The sequence below is a fragment of the Schistocerca gregaria genome, chromosome X (assembly GCF_023897955.1).
Source record: "Schistocerca gregaria isolate iqSchGreg1 chromosome X, iqSchGreg1.2, whole genome shotgun sequence".
NCBI lineage: Eukaryota > Metazoa > Arthropoda > Insecta > Orthoptera > Acrididae > Schistocerca > Schistocerca gregaria.
The window spans coordinates 426,641,133-426,662,782 of NC_064931.1; the positions used below are offsets into that span (position 1 = coordinate 426,641,133).

Sequence of the window (21,650 nt, forward strand, 5' to 3'; positions counted from 1 at the left end):
CCGATACGCAAGTGACTTACTGCTGTTTTCGAATATATAGATCTTAGGAAAGATGTACTACCTGCACACAGTTCTTCACCACATAAGCGCAACTTATACTTTGCCTAATTGGTGTCAACATGATGTAAATGTTTTTGAAATACCCAGCTTCCCCAGCAAACAATGTCATGTTTAAACCATAATTAAACCCAAACATAAACGCAGGGTCATCAATGAAGCACAACACACAGAACTAAAAGTACATTTGTTACTGACACCAATGTACAGCCATAAAAGAAATGAACTGGAAATCAATAAACAACAAATTGCTGATGGTTGGGTTTGAACTGGCAACCAAGTAACCAAGAAATAGTGCAGAAGTGTGGCACCCTGCAACATCACCACTGGCATGATGATGCTTCAAAAAACAAAGTGTCTACATATGAAAAGAAAAGAAAAAAGCCACAGCTCTGAAATTCATGTGACGTGTAAAGTGGGTTAATGTCGTCACATTGGTGCCTAATTCCACACCAACACTGCCAAATGCCACTGTGGATGTGTCATACATTGGGAAGGTTGTCACAGCCCCTCTTACCCAAATTTCACTCCTCCTTTTGACATCTCTGCAGTGGAAGTCACAACATCCAGTGTTGTTGAAATCAGTGTTGAAATCATGTGGTTTCCTGATTAGTGGACCAAGAAAAGCACTGCAGATACACCACTGCTCAGAACTGACACAAAAAGTCCACAGGGAGTGGCATAAAGGGCATCAATGAAATTCTTTGTTTTTGGACATTAATTCCCACACGTTTTACAGTCCAAAACAGCAGCTCACAGTGCGATGACCAACACGAAGCCATTCTTGACCATCTTTGATACTGCTGATATCTTCCTGACACTTCAACCCTTCTCTAAGGACATCATGGGCTAGCAACCCCACTAAGCATGATCGCACCCCTTCGGAGTGGCCATTTAAAACCTTTTGACAAAGTTTTACAATGATTCAAAGACGCAAAGGTTTGTATCCTTTTTCTGCACTCCTGTTTCACACCTTCATGTGGCATGATCATGAAGGGTTGCGACATTGACATATGCATGGAATAGAACAAGGCTCTTCTAAGAACCCCCAGTTTGGCAAAACCTTCAGTAGCACCTATCCATATTTTTTGAGAATTTTAAAAATATGCCTTGAGAGAGAAAATTTGTGAAGTAGCTTGCAGGCAGAGAACGGCTTCACACACCTCTGATGCAAGCTGCCTGTGTCGTGGTTCTGACCTCCATTGCAAGAGCGGTGAAATAAGGGTAAGAGGGGCTGTGATGACCTTCTCATTGCGTGACACATCCGCAGTAGCAATGGGCAGAACTGTGGTGAAATTTTGTTACAATGTGACATCATTAACCCACTTTACACGTCTCATAAACTTCTGAGTTCTGGACTCTTTTTCACATGAGTACAAACCTTTCTGTCTGAAGCATTGTCAAGCCTGAGGGTAAAGTCACAGGGCGCCATGCTTTTGTGCCATTACAGAGGAAGGTTGTAGGTACCTTTGAGATAAATTTCAAACTTATGCAACACAATGGGAAACAATTATGGGGTTATGAAAAAGTTATCCTTTTATTCTGTTGCACAGTATAGAAAGACAACAAAAATGTAACGAACTTGAAAACAATAGTATGGAGAGGCGAAAAGAAGTAAATGAAAATGAGACGGGACACATATTCCTGTGTGAAGAATTTTACAGAGCACTGAAAGACCTAAATCGAAACATGCTACACAGAGTAGACATTCCCACAGAATTATTGAGACATACCATGATAAAATTATTCCACCTGGTATGCAAGATGTAAGAGACAGGTGGAAAACCCTCAGACTTCAACAAAATAATTCCAATGCCAAAGATGGCAGATTTTGACAGATATTAAACTGATGGTTTAGTAATATTCGTAAGTCACAGTTGCAAAATACTGAGATGAACTGTTTGCAGAAGAATGGAAAGACTGTTAGAAGATGATAATAGAGATCAGTCTGGGTCCAGAGAAATGGATAAACACATGAGGTAATACTAATCCTACAACTTATTGTAGAAGATAGACTTAAGAGAGGAAAGCGTCCATTTATTGATATAAGAGTGTTTACTGCATTTGTAGATTTATAGCCAGCTGTTGACAATGATGACTGGTATAGACTCTTTGAAATTCTGATGATAGCAGGGATAAAATACACAAAGCAAAAAGTTATCTAGAACTTTTTACAGGAACAAGGCTGCAATCGCAAGAGTAGAAAGACTCGAAAGAGAAATAGCAGTTGAACAAGGATTGATACAAGTTTGTCGTGTATCTCACAATGTTATTTAAATTTTACACTGAGCAAGCAACAGAGGTAGCCAAGGAGAAATTTGCAAATGGAATTGCATTTCAGAGGGAAGCAATAAAAACTCTCTGAGAATTTTCAATTACATTGTAATTCTGATAGACTGTAAATTATGTGGAAGATCAGCTGAACAGAACGGGTAGTGTTCTGAAAAGATTACTAGATGAACATCAACAGCCGTACAAACAGGGTAATGGAATGCTATCAAATTAAATCAGTTAAGCTGAGGGAATTACATTAGGAGATGAGACACAAAAGAAGTAGATGAGCTTTGCTATTTAGGCAACAAAATAACATGTTAGCCAAAGAAGAAAGATATAAAATGCAGACTAGCAGTGTAAGAAAGCATTTGAAAAAGAGAAATTTGTTAGTACTAAATATAAATATGAAGTTTTAGAAAATCTATTCTGCACGTACTTGTCTGTGTACAATATTGCAAATTGGTGATAAAAGAAATTGGTGGCACACGCTGATTACAAAGAGATTAGTTCATAGCACATGCTGAGACATCAAAGAATCTTAAATTTGGTAATTTGGGGAGGAGGGGGGGGGGGGATGCAGTGGGGGAGGTTTGTGGAGGAGGACCGATGTTTAACTATAGTAAGCAGATTCACATGGATGCAGGTTGCATTAATTATGCAGAGATGAAGGGGCTTGCACAGGATAGACTAGCATGTCGAGAAACATCAAACCAGGCTTCAGGCTGAAAACAACATCAACATCAACTTTGCTGTAACAATTTCTATTTACCTGTAAAAATGTTACCATATTATTATTGCTTTGCACTTACCATTGGCTCGATGAACGAGATAGTTTTCTCTGAGATTGCTGCTGAGGAGGAACTCCATATGAACTCAGTGGTGGTCCTGCTTGAAAGAACCCGAATTCTCGCCGTTTTGTTCGGTTTTCAGTGGAGAAGCAGCCTTCCACTTCCTGGATACCTGAAGAACGTTCATTATATCTTCCCCTTGGAGAGTTTCCAAATGTGACAGTATTACCAGCACCTTTGCTTTTCTCTCTATATTCTTTACTCTCTGGGTTAGTCTCTGAAATGGCTGTACGCATGTTTCCAGAGTAACAATAGTTGTAAGATTCATAGCTTCTTTCCAACATTAGTTGCCTTACTGTACCATTTTTGCACTGAGCAAGGACTTTCCGATACAACTGTTGCAGCAGTGCACTAATGATGTAAGTATGTACTTGTAATGGTATTGTTTCCTCTTGGTGTGCAAGGTGCTGAACAACTTCATTTATTGGTACCATTACCACATCCACATCTTCCCATTCAGTCTGCGGGCAATTCTCTTGCTCAGGTGAGAGAGCCTGTTGCAATATTGGTGTTCGTGGTGAGTTGGGTTGTTCTGCTTTAGTCTGTGGATGTTTGTCTTGTTTGGGTGCTGTTCGTGCAGCAGTCTGCTGTGTTGCTTCTTTTTGTGATGAGCCATGTGTGTTCTTTGTTTTAGGACGTCTCCACCTTCTGAGTTCAGAGTGTGGAAAACCATGCTGCACAAACACTTCTACAGGGTTCCACATTTCTATTTCAGATTGAGACACACCTTGTCGTCTTGCCTGTGTGTGTGACACTGTCTGCTGTGTTGACCTAGTTTGAGTTGTATAAGATTGAACAGGTTTAGTCTGTGGGGTATTTGCCTTTGTAATCTGATGCTTTGGAGGATTTCGACGCACAGCTACAGTCTGTGTGGAACTACACTGAACCATTCTTGTTTGTGAATGATTCTGCTGTACCTTAGTAGTTTGTGCAAGTTTCCATTGCACAGATCTGTGTTGAGAATTCCTATTTGTCTCCCCAGTCTGTGAGGAACTCTGCTGCAGGGTTCCAAATTGAGTGCGACTCTGTTGTACGGTTTCCAGTTTTGAAGGATTCTGCTGTACAGCTTGCTGCATGCGTGGTGGAGCTCGCCTCATGTCATGGTCAGTTCTAGTTAACATAAGCAATGCATTAGCTGCTCTAAGCTCATCACCACGACCTGACACTGCTAATCTTCTTCCAACAGTGGATCCTTGTGATTCAGAACGTTTACGATCCACAAATGATAAACTAAAATCAGAATCATACGATTGTAACTCACATAAGTATAGATCATCAAGTGCACAAAGTATGGCATCAGCTGATTGAAGTGCAGCTTTATAATCAGGGTAACCACAAAACTTAGCCATGTCTCTGTTGCTCCCTGCTCTTTGTCAAAAACTTTTTGATAATTCTCGAAACAGGTGAGTATAACTGATTTACTTATTATTTTAGAAAGTTTCTGGTACTGTTATCTTCCAATTATTGAAGCACTCTTCCCCAAGTTTGCTTTCTTGGAACTGCACAGTTTGTGCTGCAAAAGAAATTAAGATAACATGAATATCATGACATTATACCTTTTGATTACATTGTAGATGATAAATAAATAAAAAAAACTGAATATCTGTTCAAAGTAAATTGTTTCTACGTAAGTTCAGGACAGAAACCACAAATAAAAATCAACTACCTAAATTACAGATTCTGGGTGAAAATTTTTTGGGTATGTTTAGAATCTGAAAAAATGTTTCTACTATCACGTTATTTGAAGTGAAGACCTGGGGAGGTGGCATTATGTCAAGTTGATGCTCAAGAAAGAGGGAGGGAGGCAGTAACAGTAAATCATACAGTATCCTTACAAATGAAACACTGCCACACCCTACACATCTGTACACACATGCCCTACATAATACAATGAACACCCACAGAATGTTAATTTTGCTTGACAATATTCCTTGCACACTATCTCTCTGCCAGCATTTATTCACAGAATAATATATATGAATCCACATTTTGTCTAAATAAACCACCAGCCACTTTAATTTTCATGCTCCTAATTTCCACAAAAATTAATGTAGTTTTCCTCTTTTGAAATTATGTTGTTTCATTTGTACATGGTAACTTTATTTTGCTATATTTTAAACACAAATTTCATCGAGAGAACAATTTATCTAGCAAGTGGGCAACAAGAGATGGCAATGGGGATTCGAGCACAATGTGAATGGTTGAATGCAACCTGAGTCGGACACTTGGCAAGCTCTGGTGAATAGCCAAAGAAACAGTGTTATTTAAGCAATCACAATGAGTGCTCAGCCTATTCTGTAATCCATGTTCCTGTTGTCCATTCACTGTGTTCAGTGCTACACACAACCTATACTTCACAACATTTTACATGTTGCTCTATTAAGTACTATATTCCACAAATCGTGTCCTTGCTGTAACAAATTTGGTGACGAGTGAGGGTTATGATTTCTCCGCATGTTAGTGTCAGTGCTGAGACGCCCGAAAAACATCTTATTGGAAGAAACATTCCAACATATCATTTTCCAGCACAAAGCTTTCACAGTACAACAGCAGGCTCTCGCCACCGCTCTCAATCAAAGTGACATCTGACTGTTTGTGGCAGGTTACTTTCCAGTCAGTGCAACAATCGCTCTTTTCAGTAAATGATGAATCTGCTGAAGACATGGTTATGCCAACCCTTCCAGGTTTTTTGTGTGGGTGATACAAACCTGGGTAGGGCTTTCTTTCTTTCTTTCTTTCTTTCTTTCCTGGCTTTCATCTCACATTTATCAGTTCTTGTGCCAACTTGCGCCTTTGCAAGGACTGGCCAACTTATCATTTGTTGAAATGAGCAAGCATCTCACAACCTATTACTGTGACAGTATGCATGCGCCATTGCGGTGTATGTAGAATTTTACCATTGCCAGAAACATCCAATCCAATCTTACAAAGCCTGCACTGCAGAATTACACAGGTTGAATCGCCATCATAAATTTGTCACTTGCACACAGTACGGATCATGCCGATCACATGGCATGCGATATGATTCATCATCTAGCCCCAGATAGGGAAGTCAGGAACAACGCATTTCACTGTGACAATCCGATGCTTATGGATGTGCTCAATATAGCACAGTCCTTTGAAGTGTCATGGGCCACAGGCAAGCAGACTGTTGTGTCGTGGAAGGTATTTGAAGCCAGTCAGTCAACCCCTGTTAGGCATGCTGCAAGTGTTCAGGATGATGAGGAAGCCATTGCAGCAGTATAACCTTGGGATCAGCATCGCATGGGGCAGTGTCAGTTATGAGCACAGCAGCAACAGGCCACGTCACAACAGCCCCCTTCCATCCTGCCTGTACTGCTTCATCCAACACAAGCATGCTGCATGTCCTAAGTGTTGGGCTGTTTGCAACAAATGTCAAAAGATAGGCCCATTGCATTGGTGTGTAACTGCTCTTCAAACATGGCAGACGCAGTAACAGCGATGGACATAAACTGTATCTCTACAATGACTGTTACCTTGAACAAATAGTTTATTGACTTGAATGTGTTTAATAGACTGCTAAAAATGCAAATGGACACAAGAGCTACAGTAAATGCACAAACATATGTGGACTTAGGCTCTCCTTCCCTTACGAAGGTTTCACGAAAGTTGGTCAGCTACAACAAAGAGCAGATTCCAGTTCTCTGCTCCTGTCTCTTAATAATCTGTTGTTCGCCATCTCATCTTCCTTGTAGTAGATAACTCCCACAAAACAGACCTGTTCGGGTTAGATGCGTTTAACATTTTTGGTTTGTCCATTGCTGATGAGGTAAATTTAGTGTCAGATTGACTTCCATATTAGCAACTGGAGTCCCCCTGTACTGACTTTTCATATCTGTTTTCCCTGGGGCTTGATTGTGCTGCTGGTTTTCAGTCCCACACTACCGTTAAAGAGTCATCCAGCCCTTGTTTTTTTTTTTTTTTTTTTTTTTTTTTTCCAGGCGCAGCATGTGCCTGTCACGTTATGCACCTCTGTGAAGGCCAAATTAGACCGTTTGATGTCACTTGATGCCATTCGGTCTATTTCTTCCAATGAATGGGCTACACCACTGGCCGACAGGTAAGCTTTGCCTTGCAGCAACTTCAGTGTCACCATCAACGAACAGTCCGTGATAGATACATACCCTTTGCCCCAACCTGACGAGTTGCTGCAAAATTATCAAGTGGCCACTACTTTTCCAACATAAATTTGTCAGAAGCATGCCTCCGGCTCCCCTTCAATGAGACCACTAGGCATCTTCTTGTTACCAATACACCTTTCATCCTATATCAATATCAACACTTACCTTGTGGCACCACTAGCACGCCCATAATTTTCCAGCATTTTTTAGAACAGGTGACAGCCTTTGTGCCCAGCTACATAAATTACCTCGACGATATCATTCTTTTGGGTTCCTTCGCCACAGACCACCTTATAAATCTCTGATCACTGTTCTGTTTTGCAGTCTGCAGGTCTCAAGTGCAATCTTGCCAGATCTCAATTTTTTCAGCCATTAATTGGGTATCTAGGTTTCGAGATTTCTCGCAGAGGAGTCAAGCCACTGTGTCACCATGGTGATGAAACTGTGGCTTTGCTGCAGCTGACCTCCATTAAGGAACTGCAAGGATTTCCACATAAAGTGGTGTACTACTTTAAGTTTCTACCGGACGCATCCACCGTTGCTCTGCCCCTGCATGGACTTTTGCGTAAAAGTGTACCCTTTTTTATGGACCCAGCTTATGACCGAGTGTTTGCTTTGCTTAAATCTAAGCTTCAATCTGTCCAGTATCTTGCCACTCTTCAGCCAGGTCAGCATCTTGTATTGGCTGCAGATGACTCTCAGCATGGTACTGGTGCACAAATATGTGGGCAGATCTGACAGACCCATTGCTTACACATCTAAGACTATAACAATCAGCAGTAGTATTCTTACACTGAAAAGGAGGCTTTAGTGGTTGTGTTCGCCATCAAGAAATGTCATTTCTTCTTGTTTGGTTCCAAGTTCCATTTAATCACAGATCACAAGCTGTTGGTTGCTCTTTTTAACCCTTCGGCTTCTGTGCCAGACAAGAAAGCACATTGCTTTCAACAGTGGGTTCTCTTCTTCTCTCATTATCATTATCAGATCCATTACTGGCCGACAGCACAACACGTCAATGCAGATGCCTTATCCCGCCTTCCAATCCGGCGAGATCCAGTGACTGACCACGAGTTGCTTTGTTTCTGTTTACAAATTGAGAACTAGAATGCAGTCAATTAGTTTCCCATTACTAGTGCTACAATAGCATCAGCTTTCACTGCCGATCCTGTACTTAGTTGGGTCCCCTCTTTTGTGCAGCATGGTTGGCCGGAAAAATCCCTGGGCCATGTCTCCAATCCCTTGCGTAATTATTTCTGTGTCCAGCACCGCCTTTGTGCGTTTGATGGGGTTCTCTTGTTCACTGCAGAGAACACTGCTCCCTGGGTTGTGATTCCCGTCATAACGTACTGCAGCTTCTGCATATCGGTCATTGGAAGACCTCTCACACCAAAGTTTTGGCCCATCGGAATGTATATTGGCTGAGCATAGACGAGGACATTACATGGCTTATCACTGTTTGCACTAACTGAGTTCAGCAACAGCTGTCCCCCCCTGGCCGATGCCGCAGCTCCCATGGAAGTGTCTACACGTCGATTTTGCTAAGCCCTTCCTAAATCAGTAAGGTCTCATTATAGTGGATTCCTATTCCAAATTTCCCTATGTGGCACATTATCTACCCACGTCTGCTGCGGCCACTATTTTGGTCCTGTCTTAGATTTCTGCAACTTTCCGTATACCATCATTACTGATAACAGGCCCCAGTTTGTTTCTTGTTGCGTCTTTTTGTCAGGTTACTGGTGTTCACTACCTCGCACCTCTCCCATTTCACCCTCAATCAGATGGCGAGACCAAATTCGTGGTTGGGACATTTAAAACTCAGAGTATGTATCTGGCTAGTCCCTTGAACCAGCTTTAGGCCATTTTCTGAGTTTGTACCATTTCACTCTGGTGAGGGCCAAAAACCCAGCGGAGCTACTACATGCCAACAACAGACCTTCCTTAACCTGCTTCATCTGACATCGCGTTCCCCAGTGTCATCAACTTTGCAACGATTCCAGCCAGATGGGCCTGTCTGGACTCATAGCAGGCGCAAGGTGGGTGGGGAGGGGGGGTTCTGTTACAGAGGGCCCACCACGTCTCACATCCCAGCCACCGCAGATGTCTGTTCCTGTGTCACAGATGGTCCACTTTGCCGCACATCGTGTCTCTCTACCTGGTAGATTGCTGCCTGGGGTTCCTGCCTCTGCCCCCACTCCTAGACTGCCATTGCTGGTGAAGCCCCCACTGCAGCTGCTGCTGCTGCCTCAAATGCTCGGTCCTGTGCAGCCATCATTTCCGATGCCCCTGCTGTTGCCTCCAACGCCAACCGCTGACCTGGATGAGCACATTTCTATGGACATGTCGTCCCCTGTCCTGCCCTACGCCCTTTCACGAGAGACAGTGGACCAAGCCAACCCATCATAACCCATCGGGTAACGAAACAGATGACAGCACTGTCACTGATGTTTTCCAGGACGTAATGTCAGTGGATTGTCAAATCATTGCTTGTTTTTCATGGTACCAGTACTTTTTTGGTACCAGTACGTTTTCTGTACCATGCATTTTTCTGTGCCTAGTGTTTTTATGGACGTGTTCCCACCCACTAGAAGGGAGGAACGATGTACCCTCATTCATGACACGTGCAATTTCAGAGCTCATATGTCCACGCAGTTCACAGGCCCACTTACAGAGGCCACCTGGGTCAGCCTCCAGGTACACTCTGGAGAGCCTCTGGCGTGCTTTGGTGGGTCACCAATATAACAATGTTATTTAAGCTATCACAAATCAGTGGTCCGCTGATTCTATAACCTGTATTACTGCTGTCCAGGCACTATGTTCAGTGCAATGCACAGCCTGTACTTCATTGCATCTTATGTGTTACTCTATAAGGTATTATGTTCCATAAATCGTGTTTGCTATTGCTACAGCAATGGTGATGTAGCTTAAGATGCTTGATATTACATTGTAAAGCAGTCCACACTGACACGGAGGATATCATCCTCAGTGACTGAACATGATCAATTTACTTATCATCCATTAAAATACTTTTCACATTAAGAATGGAGAAAAAGTCAAGGTGCATAGCCTCAGACTGACACTTTGTAGGCCTTAGATTCGATACCAGTCACACAACAAATTATTTTTTACTTTTGTCAGCATCAAAAACTGTTGATGGATGTGACTGAAAATAAGGGAGAGGAATGCGGAGTTTAAATAAAACAACAGTGTAGGGCTACAAAATTTATAGATGGAAAACCATTAATATGGATTGTTTCCCCTTACATTCACAAAAATTAAATGCCACCATGGCAAGGTGTCTTCATACATTCATGATGTGAGAACATTTTAGGTTTTATGACAAATATCATTCAAAAAATTGTAGCTGTAACATAATAAATTTATATGGATGCAGTTAATGCACATCAAATTTGAAATCACTTGCATTTCATCTCTTTCTCATCTACTTTCTTGTCACTGTTATGAAGACAGTTGTTAATTGCTATCAAAAGAGAAAGTAGAGCAAAACTAATGATAAAGAGAAAATACAAACAAAATTGTGATTCTTGAAGTTTTCTCGGCATATTAAATGTTCAATGAGATTTCGGGATTGCAGCCGGATCACGTTGACTCCTTGCCACGATACTTAGGCTGGCAATTGTCCAGCCATCTTCAGGTGAATGTGTCACTGGAGACTGCAAGTTCCCAGAGTCAACTTTATAGCAAAAAATTGGCACGAAAATGCATGCGCATCGGCCTCCATCACAGGAGCGTTCTCTACTGAAATCCGCGCCCTCTGGAACGACTGTTCTATCTGTGGCGCGCAGATGCATGCGTAAAGGTGAAAACATGTCCGCCCTCTGTCAGAATGCTCACCCGCGTCGCTAAAAACAGATGTCAGATGTTGCCAAACATGTCAATATGAATAAAATGTCTTAATGTCTTCTCTCAGAGGAAATTAGAGAGATCACCAGGTCCCAAGCCTTGTCCAGTTGAAAACCACCATCACAATTTATAAGATTTTGCGCTAATCGTATCTCCACAGATTCTTTAATTACTGAATCGCAGAAAGTTTTCGCTGGGGCCATGATTTTCGTGGCAGAAAAATCTGTAGCGTGTCCTGTGGTAATACAGTCCTCAGCTACAGCTGACTTACTGGGCTTCAAAAGGAGAGTGTGGCATTCGTTTTCAATGGACCTTTCATGTACTGTGCGTGTCAGCTGCAGGTGTCGAGCAGGTCCAGTTTGTACCCCTAAATCGCTTCGTGTAGCAATTATACGTGGCGTATGCTGTAAGAGCCATAGATGTTCAGCAAATGTGGAATTATACACGTTTTCCCCATTTTTACCTAGCATGTGTTCTTTATATCTTACTTTAATGGGTCTAACTGGCTGTCCAATGGTTAAATGTTTCTGTTATGTTTTTATTCACGATGACAGATGGTTTCGTTTTACTGTAACATTTTGGTTTTTTTCACTACTACACTACTGGCCATTAAAATTGCTACACCAAGAAGAAATGCAGATGATAAACGGGTATTCATTGGACAAATATATTATACTAGAATTGACATGTGTTTACACTTTCACGCAATTTGGGTGCATAGATCCTGAGAAATCAGTACCCAGAACAACCACCTCTGGCAGTAATAACAGCCTTGAAACGACTGGGCATTGAGTCAAACAGAGCTTGGATAGCGTGTACAGGTATAGCTGCCTATGCAGCTTCAACACGATACCACAGTTCATCGACAGTAGTGACTAACGTATTGTGACAAGCCAGTTGCTCGGCCACCATTGACCAAACGTTTTCAATTTGTGAGAGATCTGAAGAAGGTGCTGGCCAGGGCAGCAGTTGAACATTTTCTGTATCCAGGAAGGCCCGTACAGGACCTGCAACATGCAGTCGTGCAATATCCTTCTGAAATGTAGCGTTTTGCAGGGATCGAATGAAGGGTAGAGCCGTGGGTCGTAACACATCTGAAATGTAACTTCCACTGTTCAAAGTGCTGTCAATGCGAACAAGAAGCGACCGAGACATGTAACCAATGGTACCCCATACCATCACACCGGGTGATACGCCAGTATGGCGATGACAAATACATGCTTCCAATGTGCGTTCACCGCAATGTCGTCAAACACGGATGCGATCATCACAATGCTGTAACTGGATTTGTCTGAGAAAAATGACGTTTTGGCATTCGTGCACCCAGGTTCTTCGTTGAGTACACCATCGCATGCGCTCCTGTCTGTGATGCAGCGTCAAGGGTAACCGCAACCATGGTCTCCGAGCTGATAGTCCATTCTGCTGCAAACATTATTGAACTGTTCGTTCAGATGATTGTTGTCTTGTAAATGTCCCCATCTGTTCACTCATGAATTGAGATGTGGCTGCATGATCTGTTACAGCTATCCGGATAAGATGCCTGTCATCTCGACTGCTAGTGATAGGCCATTGGGATCCAGGACGGCATTCCAGAAGTATTACCCTCCTGAACCCACCGATTCCATATTCTGCTAACAGTCATTGAGTCTCGACCAACGCGAGGAGCAATGTCGCGATACGATAAACTGTAATCGTGATAGGCTACAATCCGACCTTTATCAAAGTTGGAAATGTGACGGTACGCATTTCTCCTCCTTACACGAGGCATCACAACAATGTTTCACCAGGCAATACCGGTCAACTGCTGTTTGTGTATGAGAAATTGGTTGGAAACTTTCCTCATGTCAGCACATTGTAGGTGTTTCCACCGGTGCCAACCTTGAGTGAATTCTCTGAAAAGCTAATCATTTGCATATCACAGCATCTTCTTCCTGTCTGATAAATTTTGCGTCTGTAGCACGTCATCTTCATGATGTAGCAGTTTGAACGGCCAGTAGTGTATGTATCTTAGTCTTTAAGTTAAGAGATTCTCGCACATAACACTAGCGCCCTCTCTCATTAGATGTGTTCCTTAGCTCAAGCTTCATCTGCTTGACACTAGGACACAGGTAAATTGGTATCATATTTTCTATTGTATGTAGGTGTTTACATACGGTTCTGATGTGTTTTATGTATTAAGTCAGAAGGTCTGAATTAGCACAACTTTTAAAAATTTTGATGTGCATGAGTATGTATCCATGGGTTTTAATGTGCGCGAGTGTCTCGCACATACCACAATTGCCCTCTCTCAGTGAAACTGTCTGCCCTAGGGCTTCCACACCCTCCTCACACTACTTCACAAATGAAGTACTGTTGCTATGCCATGTTCGCAACAACTTTCTCTTCATAATTATGTTTTATAAATGGAGATGATGTTTCAATTACTGCCGAAGCCTTTGGTACGATTGTTTTATGTATCTCCACCGCAGGATGTGATTTTAGTAAGTGACTAAAAGTTTTGTGCTTGTAATACTTCGGTAATTTTATGGCTACTTAACCTATAAGTGTTTTTTTCTTTCTCAGTTATGGTGCTAAGTTTTTGCTAATGAAGGTGTCTTCCTGTTCAGGTGTAGTATTGCTGCTGATGAAGATATATTTAGATATACCGAAACTGTGGTGAAGGATTTCAATAAATCTCTATCCTGCAACTGTTTGGCTGTTATCATTTACCATGAAGATTTTCAACATTGCTGTTTCAGGCCTGTTTAAAATCTTGAAATTCATCTTTTCAACACCTATACAACAAACACTCACCGGTAAGAACAGTTTAAGGATTATATAGCAGCCACCTTAAACCACATCAACATTCAACTATTCTCTAATCCCCATACCCGCCCCCATACTCGCTCCTTGTTAAGAGTTTTCTGTTAGCTTCAAAGTCTAGGTCTGTACAACATAAACTTGTTAAGTTCGTATTTTCTAGTATTGCTCATACTGTCACAGAAACTGTTGCCAAATAACACATTTACCCAAATCATAAATGGCAGATTTTTGTGTGCAATTTGCTGCTTTTTTTCTTTGGGTTAAATATTTCAATTCCAGTTCACAGCTCTGTGTCTATTGCTCATGTCAGTGTTCATTTCTCAACAGCCTGGCTTCTACTTGCATTTGCACAACTGTTGTCACCATCTATTTCGCAGAGCAATGTGGATGGCTTTAATAGTGTCTTGTCTACACCACCACCACCACCACCACCACCACCACCACCACCACGACCACCACCACCACATTTCCCACAGTGTGGATTACTGCTGTGTGATCAAGGATATCCACCTGATCTTTGCTGCTCGCTATGGAGGCAACAGGTATTTGCCCATTCTGAGACACCAATGGCATGGTTGTGTGAACTACTGTCATACTCAATTCTGTGGTTTGCACATTTGTGCTGCCTGCACATCTTCAATGATCAAGCCAATGGAAGATAAGTCTGGTAAGGCTAGGAATGTAGTATCAGTAGTGGCCTGACAAAGATAGTTTCTGAAATTCAGCACACCAATGTGTACATTTTTGAGTTGCTACGGAATCATGAAAGGCCATGCATCAACAAGATTGTCAAATGCATTAATGCATAGCTGGAAATGGTTACAACAACAGGTGCCATGACCTAATTATGTGGGGAATTGTTTGCAGTAATTGTAGGTTTTTTAAGGAAAAGCCTTGGAAGAGGGGGTCACACTCCCACTGTGATGGGTAGGACAGAGAAATATCTTTTTTGGTGGGAGTTTGTTTAACAAGTATTCCTACTTAATGTGGGGTCTCTGTAACCAAACGAGGGCACTGCAGGTACTGGAGGATTACAGATAAAAGTCAACAAACTAACTATAGATCTTGATTCTTGTGACACAAAACGTAATCTTCAAAGTGAAAAGTTGACATACATTAGCCAACTTCCTGCTCAGATACTCCTTATAGATTAATGTGGCCCAAAACAACATTAAATGTTGACAAATGTGTGTGTTAAAACTTTGTAATATACAAGTGCAGTGTGTCAATGCTTCAATTTCTGGAAACACGTTACTTTTAATGGTAATGATTTACAGATTCCTTCACTCTAGCTTCAGGATTTTTCTGAGCAAACTTGATTCTGAGTTAATATAAGAAGCCATTGGAAATAACACTATTAGGCAGCTTCAATATTTACCCTATAATGTATTCTATAGAGCAAAAAAAGAAGTCAAACATATGCGAATATTTTAATTTCAATTACTTTCAACCATAAAAAACACAACAAAACTACAGGGAGAAAACAACACAGCTATACACAATAATTTTCTTCGCCTGTTTTAGTGGACAGGTTCAGTTTGGAAACAGTTACAAAAGGAATGGAAGGTATTAAAGAATTTGGGAGTACACAGGCATGCAATTATGTCATTAATCCATTTTCAATACAATCATTTCTCACCTCTTTAAGGACTATCAATGTTTGGATATGTAAAATGTCATAAGCTTGGTTGATAAGTACAAGACATTCATACAGACTTTTATGAAAGCTAGTTGGGCACAATGTAGCTGCACAGGTGTGTGTGTGTGTGTGTGTGTGTGTGTGTGTGTGTGTGTGTGTGTGTAAAATCTCGTGTGAGAAATCAGCAATAGTATTACAGCACAATCAAGAGCAGTCTGCAACAGCCAATTATAGGCAATACTTTAAGGTCTTAAGAAATGATAATAGCTTTAAAAGTACAATACATGAATCTCAAAATAAAATAAAACTATACATGATGTAGTGAGAACAGTGTCTGGGGAGTAAGAGGAACATTGAGTTGTCAGAATTAAATTTTCACTCTGCAGCGGGGTGTGAGCTGATATGAAACTTTCAGGCAGATTAAAACTGTGTGCTCAACAAAGACTCGTACTTGTGACCTTTGCCTTCTGTGGGCAAGTGGTCTACTAACTCAGCCCAACTCGTGACCCATCCTCTCAGTTTTACATCCACCAGTACCTCATCTCTTACATTCCAAAATTAAGAAGCTCTCCTGTGACTCTAGCAGGTGTAGCACTCCTGGAAGAAAAGATGTGGTGGCATAGCTCAGCAGCAATCTGGGGGACATTTTCAGAATGAAATTTCCACTCTGCAGCAGTGTGTGCTCTGACATGAAACTTCCAGGCAGATTAAGACTGACAGAAGTAAAGTAGTGAGGACAGGCCATAAATTGTGCTTGGTTAGCTCAGTTGGTAGACTTGCTAGTGAAAAGTGAAAGTCCCAAGTTTAAGTCTTGGTCTGGCATACCGTTTTAATGTGCCAAGAAGTTTCAGTGAGTTGTCAATTTAATGAAATGGTAGAACAAGTTACAAACGTGGTCATTTGAAGTGAATTAGATTTTTCCATCAGTTTCAAGCTGGCATCCAGAATATCATTACTGCCTCAATTAGGAAGTAATTATCTTTCAGAAACATACCTGAAAAATGATAGAATACTCTGCCTACTAGGAAAACTCCAAAAATTATATGATGTGATGATTTGTATTAAGAGGACATGGCTGATACCTTTCCAATTCCTTGTCCAATACTGACACTTGAGATCAGCCAGTGGTCAGAGATAAATTTGAGTATGTAAAATAAAAATACTAGTTGTTCTTTCCGTTACTGCCATTCATTTGTGCACTGTACCGTTTATGTAGATTACCACAGATTCCTTTAACATTATTTGTACAACACAGAGTATTGGTACTCAGGTTTATCCCTGGCCAGCTGTTTTTTTTTTGGGGGGGGGGGGAGGGGGTTGGGGGGGGGAGGGGGTTGGGGGGGGGCGGCTTGCTGTACTTGGTACTTAACCCCAAATACGCTCTTACTTGCAAGTGGTATTTTTATTTATTTTAATGTCTGGTACTATAGTAAAGTGTGTAATTATCTGATGTTGTCCCTCATTGTATGTTGTCCACTTTTTATTTTATTGCAAACTGCTTCACCTCATTGCAGTTTAACAATGTATGACCAAAATAATTTTTGACAGTCATGCAAATATTTAAGTTGTCTTATTTATATTTTTATTATGTTGACTCAGTGACTAATTGTTGCTTATACTTTAATTGTGTTCTATCTACACTTCATTTCAGACACTTGAAAACGGCTGCACTACCAGAACTTTATATTAGTGAAGGGGACAAAACAAAATAATATTTTAAACCAAACAAAAACAGCCAATACAGCAGATTGTCATTCAGAAAATTCTAGTACAAGTTGAGAGTAGTTGGTTTTTCTCATATGACTGACTAACATTTAATCAGAACAGACTGATAAAACTGACTGCATATCACTTGCTATTATGAAAGCCTTTTGTATCACAACACACAACGCACATGATCTGATAAATGTTCACTTTTATTTCCAAGACATCCACAGTTCATATGCAACATCGACTGCACATCATTGGCTGCAAAAATGTTACTCTTCGAAACTACTAGGAATTGTCGGTGGCAACGCCAATGACGACTCGTGTCTGCCTTTGATAATGTTATTCATGTCAGGATGACAGCTGCTACTGGAATCTGTGGGAAGTAATGTGACAGTGTGTGTGCAGAATCATGCTCAGAGTACAGTCTTTTATATGTTTAAACTTGTTAAAATCCCTAACTTAGTTTCTGAATTTAATGCAGCACATTTAAATTTAAAAAAATTATTACTCCTGTTCAAATACAGAGAACCACAACTCTATTATTATTATTATTATTATTATTATTATTATTATTGAGAACCCAGATCATGCTAGCGATGTTAGAAATATTCCATAGCAACCAGCTTGGACACTAGCATTCCCGTCTCACGTAAGCAGTAAAACTGCATTTTCTACTTCTCCCTTAATGCTCTATTACAAGGCAAGTTCAAAAAGTAAGTTACACATGTCATCTCACATTAACACCATTGTGCAACAAGAGTGGCACATTGTCAGAAGGGAATAGGTGTTCTGGGTTTCCTGAAACAAAGTTCTGTTGCGGTAAGATTAATAGGTGCATCACAGTGTGGGAATGAAATGGTATGGCAGCTGGAATTTATGCCAAAGTTGAAGTACGTAAGACAGTATGATTCTTGTGGGGCAAAACATCTAGATGTCACACAGATTCACCATTAAATTCTGGCATCATGTGGACCAAATGCAATGCCGTGTCCATCCAAAGTGAAACAGGGCCAACAATTTGATGAACGCCACATAGACATGGATAATGTCCAATCGAGGAACTGATTCACAGCATTGAAAGATTTTCCAATGATGGGGACATTCACATAGTGGTTCTAGAATGGCTCCATTATCGAAGAGTGGATTTCTATCATTGAGGAACTGAATAGGCAGTAGAAAGTTCCTACCGTTGTCTGCAGAAAATGGATGAGTATTTTGAAAAATAGTGTCCTGTGTCTGTGTTGTTTTGAAGTGTAGTGCAGAATTCAATGAAAATTAACTGCAGTGCCATAATAATATGTAACTTACTTTTTGAAGTCCTTTATAGATTCAGAAGTAGTCAGATATTAACATTTTTGTACTTATTGTAACAGTGCTCTCAAAAGCAAATCAACATTACCCTGAGCAGCAAACTCCCATTCCAACTGACAAATGTTTTTTTTTTCTTTTTTTCTTTTTCTTTTTTTTTTACAAGCATTTTAGCTCAAGATAGAATGAGTATACTAGGAAAAAATCTGAATCCACATATGAACAAGTGTGATAGAGGGCTGGTCAGAATATCTTCACTTTTAGGGTAAATCTAAACATTTGCATTGCAATAGAAACACTGTGTAACATCTCTTTTGAGAATTTCCCTAAAAGTCATTATTAAAACAGTAAAATTTACTCTCAAAACAAAAAGTAGCAAAGTGATAACATTGTGTTGCAATACTTCGAAACTATACACTCATATTTCCATTTCCATTAAACTTGTGATATTTTAGGTGTTTAATATTCTGTAGAAGTTACAACTAGATTTGCACTTCTTTGGGCAAAAGTGCACAAATAAGAAAAAAAGGGTGACATATGACTTACAGCTAATAATGACAACTTTAAATGATCAAAAGGGTATAAGCCTATTTTGAATAGACATTTTTTGTATCTTTTCTCACGTGGGTTAACATGCACAAGTATAAATAACCTCCAAAGCACCAGTATTTTAGTGTGTCTTGTTAAAAAGTGGAAACTGGACTGTGTGTCCAAAGAAAAATGGATTGATCCCTTCTACTGACAAGACCACGGCTGACACAGGGTATATTTATTTATGTATGAAAGCAAGGTGAGTAAGTACACCAGTAACAATTCACATGTGAGAACATACATAAAGCATAAGGATAATGGTGTATCACTGAATTGTGCTATTTACCTCCATCTCACACGCACACCACTGTTTATCTTCTTGTAAGAAGGAAGATTATACAGTTTAACATCGTGTCAAGAGTGAGATCATTAGAAACAGAGCATGTGCTCAGATTGTCTCAAGAATAGGGGTGGAAATCGGGTGGGCCCTTTCCAAAGGATTCATCCCGGCATTTGCACGGATAAATTTAGGGAGATCATGGAAAACCAAAGTTTGGATGGCCAGAAGGGGAATTTAACTGTTCTTGTGGGAAACACAACCTGAAATACTGAAGGAAGCTGCAGATTGGTTCACTTCAAATGGTATGTCACTCAATGTCATAATGACTTTGTTCTTTCTATCTCACACAACACAAAAAAATGAGGAAGATGTTGAACTAAAATACGGTGCAATTGAGAGCTGAGTCTTCCAAATCCCTGGGAATACATATTAATAGATGGGCAGATCACATCCTTGACCCATGTAAAAGATTGAGCTCAGCAGCGACTGCTGTTCACTCTACTGCATCTATTTGTGACATGGAAACAATCAAAGTTGTGTGTTTTGGTTTTTTCAATTCAGTTATGACATATGGCATCATATTCTGGTGAAACCAGTCACAAGCAAACAAAGACTTTATGGCAGAAAAGAAGGTGGTCAGAATTGGTAGTAGTGTTACCCCAGATGCTCTTGCAGGACTTTATTGAAACAACTGTAGATTTTCACAAGGAAATTTCTTTCGTCAACAAAAATTACACAAGCTACAAAATTAACAGTGCATGCCCTGATTATAATATAACAAGTATTCATGATATATATAAAAAATCTCAGCATAGTACAGAGATGAGTACATTATTCAAGATACAACGCTATATAACAAACGTGAATGTGAATGAATGTGTGTGTGTGTGTGTGTGTAAAACAGTTAGAACAAGCATTTTATCTACTGTCGAGAAAAATATTTCCTGGCTGCTGCTACCTTAGTAAGTGTGAGTAATGAAACTGTGTTTGGTCATTAATGACCATGTGAAGATTCTTTGATTGGTGTTTTTTAATAGCTGGACATCTGACTAATGTCAATTTGCTACCTTTAGTTCCTCTATGGAGGGCCTTGCATTTAATATCATAAGAACGACTTTCATTTAGAACACATTCAGGAAAGTAGGAATCTTTCTTTTTCAGTCTCCAATGCCTTTCACAGTCAGTCAGTCTAACATTTATTTCCCACCTGATTAAACTACATACAGTTGCCACATATACTGCAGAAAATCCTATAAATTCCATTCAGTCCTAAATGTGGAATCTCGTCTTTACTGTTGAACAGAATGTAGGCAACAGTATTCCAAGTATAAAAAGCTGGAATATATTTCCTGGATTTTAGTCTGATGGGAAGTAACTGTGAAGTTCTACCAACATATACAAGGCAGCATTCAAGAAGTAATTCAACACATTTGCTTTCTGAAAGCAAGCTAGTTTTATTCAAGATTCCAATACACCACATTATTCCCCATCCTTTTGGCTACAAAATTCTACTTTTCAACATAATCACTGTTCAATGCAACAGCCTTACTCCTCCTTACAGTGAGGACCTGTATGTTCATATTGTACCTTTCTACTGGTTGACATTGGAGCCGACATCTTGCTGCATCAATAACCTCCCCATCATCCAATCATTCAAGCATGGCTTCCCGTGGAATGCATCCTTCATTGCGTCAAACAGATGGAATCCGGAAGCAGCAAGATCTGGGCAGTAGGGTGAATGTGGAAGAAAAGTCCGACAAAGTTTTGAGAGCTCCACTCGAGTGTGCAGACTTGTGTGAAGCACTGAGTTGTCATGGAGAGTGAGAAGTCATTTGCATTTTTGTGGTGACGAACACGCTGAAGTCGTTTCTTCAATTTCCTGAGTTTAGCACAATACACGTCAGAGATATCGTTGCACCACGAGGGAGGACATCAAACAGAGTAACCCTTTCAGAGCCTCAGAAGACTGTCGCTGTGGCTTCAGCAACTGAGGGTGCAGCTCTGAACTTTTTCTTCAGAGGAGAGGTGGTATGGCACCCTTCCACAAAATGCCACTTAGCTGGAAGTGATGTACTCATGTTTCATAGCCTATGACACTGTTCGACAAAAAATTATCATGATTAGCCTCTTAACATGCG

At 40.5% G+C, this 21,650-nt stretch overlaps 1 protein-coding gene across 4 annotated transcripts in view; it reads right to left on the reverse strand.

The window, feature by feature from the left end:
• Positions 1 to 21,650, reverse strand: part of LOC126299578 (uncharacterized) — a 152,077-nt gene that overhangs the window by 75,746 nt on the left and 54,681 nt on the right. For all 4 annotated transcript variants that reach the window (XM_049991587.1, XM_049991589.1, XM_049991588.1 and 1 more), the window contains one exon: positions 3,141 to 4,692. In XM_049991587.1, the coding sequence (XP_049847544.1) occupies positions 3,141 to 4,528 (1,388 nt within the window). In that variant the 5' untranslated portion in view covers positions 4,529 to 4,692. The remainder of the gene's footprint in view (positions 1 to 3,140; positions 4,693 to 21,650) is intronic.